The 6000-nt window shown below is 41.7% G+C and overlaps 1 protein-coding gene across 2 annotated transcripts in view; it reads left to right on the forward strand.

The window, feature by feature from the left end:
- Nucleotides 1–5237, forward strand: part of sema6a (sema domain, transmembrane domain (TM), and cytoplasmic domain, (semaphorin) 6A) — a 75642-nt gene extending 70405 nt beyond the window's left edge. The window contains exon 18 of one of the 2 annotated variants that reach the window (XM_017468496.3): nucleotides 1552–5237. In XM_017468496.3, the coding sequence (XP_017323985.1) occupies nucleotides 1552–2630 (1079 nt within the window). In that variant the 3' untranslated portion in view covers nucleotides 2631–5237. The remainder of the gene's footprint in view (nucleotides 1–1551) is intronic. The other variant, XM_017468495.3, reaches the window with a different exon arrangement.
- Nucleotides 5238–6000: the final 763 nt, after the last annotated feature.

Consider the following 6000-nt stretch of genomic DNA (forward strand, 5'->3'; position numbering starts at 1 on the left):
TTCAAAGTGGGGGCCGCCAGGGGGCCTCAACAGTTTGGTGTGAAAAATAAATAAATGTATGTTTTCTCTTTCTCACTCTCAGACAACCATACACACACACACACACACACACACACACACACACACACACAATCAATTCCTAATGTAATGTAATGTAAAGATGTAAGATGTAATTATTAAGAAAAAAAGGGGGGGGGGGATATATTCAGAAGTCTGTATTTTTAAAGACATCTTGCAAAAGGGGGGCCTCAGTCAAATTTTAATGCCATTTGGGGGGCCTTGCCCTGGAAAAGTTTGGGAACCCCTGGCTGAGACCATGACTACATATAATGTGACCAAGAGGTAACAAATAAATATTGAACAGAAGTGTTCCAAGAACAGAGCCTTGAGGGACACCTTGAGAGAGAGAACACAAAGAAGATTTGAAGTTATGGATAGTAGTGAAAAATTGTCTATCAGTGAGATTTGATATAAACCAAGACATAGCACTACCCGTGATGCCGATAGCTGATAGCCAAGAGGTAAGTATGTGATGAAATACAGTGTCAAAGGCTGCTGTTAAATCAAGCATGATGAGAACAGTAAGACAGCCAGAATCAGCAGATATTAGGAGGTCATTAGTCATTTTTAACAGTGCTGTTTCAGGGCTGTGGCCTGATCGAAAACCAGATTGATAGGGATCAAGAAGATTATTAGCAGAGAGATGAGCTTGTAGCAGCGAGGCAACTACTTTTTCAAACAGCTTAGAAATGAAAGGAAGATTAGATACAGGTCTGAAATTATTCATAACAGAAGAATCTAACCCTAGTTTCTTTAAAATAGGAGTGACCGCAGCCGTTTTTAATAATCGTGGCACAGAGACAAAAGAAATAGAACAGTTGATCAAGAAAGCAGTAGGAGATAAGATTACAGATAGGCACCTTTTAAGAAGTGAGGTAGGTGTTGGATCTAACTGCAAAGTAGATGAGCTAGTTTGAGCAATTAGGTCACTAACAGAGGATGGACTGGTGAGAGGAAAGTTAGAGGGGACGTGTTTTATGGGCTGAGGACCAGTTAGAGGAAACATCTGATGAGTTTAATGAAAATGTTTCATAAATACATTTTATTTTATTTTCAAAAAGTGAAGGAAGGAGTTGCAGAGGTCAATTGAGCCAATAATATGATGCGTTGAAGGTTTAATAAGTTCATTAGCAGTGGAAAATAATGTCTTAGGTCTACTTTTAGCAGTGTTAATTATGGAGGAGTAGTATGCTGTACGTGTGGCATTAAAAGCAGACTTGGTAATGGACCTCCAGGCCAATTTTTCTATACCAGCACTCAAGACGTCTGGCAATTTATTTATGCAGTTGGAGCTCAGGTGTATACAAAAGGAGGCACATGAGATGAAGTTACCAGCTTAGTTATCATAGGGGCATGTAAATTAGATGATCCCTGCTTGTTGCTGATAATTAGTGCTATTTACACCATGTTTGTTATGAAGCTGTAGCACTGAATCTATTTGATGTGTGCAGTTTCAACTCATGTAAACAATTTCTCAATTCTCACCTGCAGGCGTGATTCGTGAGAGCTTCCAGAAGGGCCGTGATCAGATGGTGCCCATCACTCTACTGGCCGTGGCTGTGGTCCTGGCATTTATCATGGGTGCTGTCTTCTCTGGTATTGTGGTCTACTGTGTGTGTGACCATCGCCGGCGTCATCTCGAGCTCTCCGCGCGCAAAAAAACCAAGGAGGCTGTGAACTCCAGGCGCGGCTCCATGAACAGCGTCACCAAGCTGACAGGCCTGTTTGAGACGCAAGCCAAAGATGGCCGGCCCGAGGCCATCCTCGCTCCTCTGATGCACAATGGTAAGACACTTATCAAAGCCGAGGAGCAGCAGCACCTGGACCTGGTGGCACTTCCCACACCCGAATCAACACCCATGCAGCTGCGCCGCAAGCCCAGCCGTGCCAGCCGGGATTGGGAGAGGAACCAGAACCTAATTAATGCCTGCGCCAAAGAGTTGGTTTCCATGGGCTCGCCTAATGTCCTGATAGGCACTGACCTGCCACTGAGGGCGTCTCCAGGCCACATCCCCAGTGTGGTGGTGCTACCTTTACAACAGCACCAGCACCAGCAGGTCTACCAGCACCAGCATGAGTATGTAGAGCAGCCGCATCGCACAGATTTGCCTGACGATCAAGCAGCCACGCTGGAGTACAAAACAATGAAGAGCCCATGCCACAATGTGATGGTGGATTCAGATGGGGTGCCACCCCGCGTGCCCCAGAGGGAAGCCTCATTAGCAGCTGTGGTACCTCCAGCTGTTCCTCAGATGGGCAAGAGGCTAGATATGTACTGTCGTGGATACCCAATGGGAATGAAAAAGCAGCAGCACAATACCAATTCGTCCAACTCGTCTCACCTGTCAAGGAAGCGTAGCTTTAGCCGTGCCGAGACACCACCCCCGGCTCCACAGAGGCTTGACTCCATGCACGTTTCTTCTCCTTCAGGCCTTTCACGTCACTCCAGTTTGAGCTCATACGGCTCGTTGCCTCGCTGCAGCTCCAGGCACCGCAAACCAGACGTCCCACCCAAACCTTCACAGTTCGCCCTCTCTGGGAAAGTTAAGTGCAGCGACTCAGGGACATAATCAGCGTAACTTGGACAGAGGAACATGAAATCTGTGTTGTACAGCTGTGTACAGGAAATGCTCACTGTTCTTTTAAGAAAACACACACACAAAAAAAACAAACATTTTTCACATAAATGTACGTGTTTAACTCAGGCTGTTGATTCCTCATGGTGAAAGATGTAACCACCTGCTACCGAAAAGAGAGGGACTCTCAAATCTCTTGTCACTGAGCCAGATTTAGCTATTTTGCTCAGTTTTTTTTAAGACGACAGTATGCCAGGCTGGGGACGCGACCACAACAGCCTGCCAAAAGCACATTGTGGATCACAGAGAGGAGTGTAATTGCATAGTTCTAAAGCTGGGACATACCCTGGTAAGAAACAAACACATGGAGAACAGCGGTCTCAGCCTGGAACAGCAGCTGGTTTACAAAGGAAAACTGTGAAGTAAGATTTAGAAAAAAAAAGAAAAAAAAAAACGATGAAATGCCTCTCTCAGTGTTGCAGCTAATGGACACAGCAATCAAGTTCTGCCTTTAGCGAGGTCTGAAAAATTGTCTACTGTAACAGGTGACTGAATAACCCGTGACTGTTAGTACTAATAGCTGGTTGTATTTATTTTTTAATAAAGTGCTTTCGAAGAAAGACGGACTCTTTTTAGATTAGAGAGAGAGAGAGAGAGAGAGAGAGAGTTTTTTTAATTTTTAATTAATTATGTAAAATTATTTAAAGTCATTCAACTGGAGCCAGTACAACTCATTGAAGCAAAGTCCTCTTAACTTTTTTGGATGTTTCTAAGCGAGCTATGGAGGGAATTAAGGCCTCTGCACCGAGGAGCTATTTATTGAACCTGGCCAGAGTAGTTCAAGAACGGTTAAGATCAAGCATCACACCAAGATGAATCTCCCTTTGTGAAAAATACATTGAAGAGGAAAGAAATTTTTTTTAAAAATCTCAAACTGGAACTCCTTCAACACACCTTCACTTCTCCATGTGCATCCTCATTCAGCACTGTGGATTGTGTCAGCAACCTCTAATCCTAATGGCCATAGCTTCACTGAGTGCCATTCTGGTTCACTGTTTGCATGAGAGCGTGCAAAGACTGAGCCAAGGAAGAACAAAAAATATCCCCATATTATTTGCAGCACAAATGGATTGATGCTGGCGCACAGCTAGCAGGGTGGAAATGCTTTTTTTTTTTCGTCAGGTATTAAAAGGTATCATTTCCTGGTCTCATCTTCACACAGACCCTCTTACTGAATTACATGTTTAATAGCCTGGTTTTTATTTTTTGTTGTTGTTTGTTTCTTCCATGTGTAAATTTGTGCCTTACACCCCTGAGTAGTGAAGAGTTTGTTAGCTGTTAACTGTTACCTAGTAGTCCTTATGATTATGTATTTTCTTTGTTTGATGAAAAAAAAAAGCAACTAAAGAATGTAGGTATTCTTGTTGTTCATTCTGGTCACTTTGGAAATATCGGGTGGGTGGGGCTAACCACACAGCATATTTTGTGTTTGATTTCTAATTGTGCCAATGAAACACTTGAAAGCAGCCCTTTTGTTGTGCTAGCAGTGCTGTCAGTGTTGCTGTTTTTGTTTTGGGTTTTTCTGTTGTTGTTGTTGTTGTTGTTGTTGTTGTTGTTTGTTTTGTTTTTTTTCCAGGGGCTGATGTTGTTCTTACTTTTGTTTCACGATTTGAAGAGTAACTGCATATTCCTGGGAAAGTCTCCTTAGTTCTGGCTGGTACAATGTAATTAAACGGCTAATTGGCTAAATAGCTCAAATTCAGCTTCTTAACGTTTAATGTCTCTCCCACCAAATGACACTAAGCTCTTAATATACACGTTGACATCGAGTTTCTAGGCAGGAAATACAGGCTGGCTCCTGTGTAAAGAAAAGCACTTGAATTATATTAGGGAACAATTTAATGCTTTTGATGTTTATGACAGATGCCAACTAATATAATTTCCTAACTATAGCATTAGTATGTACAATGAGGGTTTTAATCATCTGATTTGTGTAGTTAACTACTTCCCTGAAAGAATTTTTAGCTCAAAATTTCCACAAATGATCAAAAGCACTCGCCTAGTCTAGTCTCTGTAGACTGGCATAGATTGGAGATTGTTACATTTCCTGTAAAGAGTTCCTTCCGATATGGAAGTCACTCATCGGTCAGAGTGAAGAGTAGCAGGATTTGCTCCTTCCTCTCCTCTACTCTTATGTTACTTTGACTAACATGTACCTAGGTTCAGGCTGCACTGGCCGTTTCGGATCAGATTAGGAGTAGTGAAAGGCCACTCAGATTCACTCACTCATTTCCTGAGTAATGCCTCTTGGCCTGTGGTTTTTGATGCTGATTGTGGACAGTGGGCTCTTTGGAGTGCCTTTTGTTATTCACCCCGTCTGCTACACACTGCTAGAGGTGAACAGAGCTGGACATTCCAAAATCGCTTGAAGTTTATATGCCTGTAAGATATTGTTCTGTCACAAGGGTTTTTTCCTTGTCCTTCTCCAACCTCCTTAACATCTGATTCATAAGTAAATGTATGTTGTAAAGACATTCTCTTTAATAAATGAAAAAAGCTAATAAAAACAAATTCTTGTCACAAAAAAGCTTTCCTGTTTGTTTGTTTTTTTATTTTATTTGTTAATTCCATATTCGCACTCACTGTACACCCACTTTAATAGGAACATACATAAACCTGTTCATTCATGCATCAGCCAATCGTGTGGCAGCAGTGCAATGCATGCAGTAACAGGTCTAGAGCTTTAGTTAGTGTTCACGTCAAACATCAGAATGATGAAAAACTTTTGATCTCATGGTGTGTCTCAATCAGCTCGCTTGGTGGTGGATCAGTGTATGGTATACGTGAGTTCGGGCACTGGTAAGGACCCTGTCTCATTACACATTGGGACACTGATAACTCAATTTCCAGCGACAGGACTACGTACTTGCGTTGTAAAACATCACCAAAAATTTCAAATATTTAAGTTTTATGTGTCATATAAGTTTTTCTGTCAAGGTACGTCAAGCAGGATCGTACACTAGCTAGTGGATTTAAAAAATAAATAATTTAAAAGGCGTTAAAAACACTTAAAAGTCTTTAGACTCAAACAAACCATATATAGAACGTCAAATAAAGTTAAAAAATAGCTCATGTAAGTAATCATTTGTGAGCTACAACAACGATAACAAGCTGCTTACATTTGTAGATGAAGTTAGCTGAGAGTTTGCCCCCCCCCCCTTTTTTTTTTTTTTTTTTTTTTAGCTGAGAGGCTTCCTGTAAGGTTATTTCCTGTAAGGAAACATAGTGAGCATCGATGCACTCTGGATTTTATGGTGCACTGTGGGATTGAAACAGCCCTTACAATGGTTTCATTAATGAACTA

This window comes from Ictalurus punctatus, chromosome 5 (assembly GCF_001660625.3).
Source record: "Ictalurus punctatus breed USDA103 chromosome 5, Coco_2.0, whole genome shotgun sequence".
NCBI lineage: Eukaryota > Metazoa > Chordata > Actinopteri > Siluriformes > Ictaluridae > Ictalurus > Ictalurus punctatus.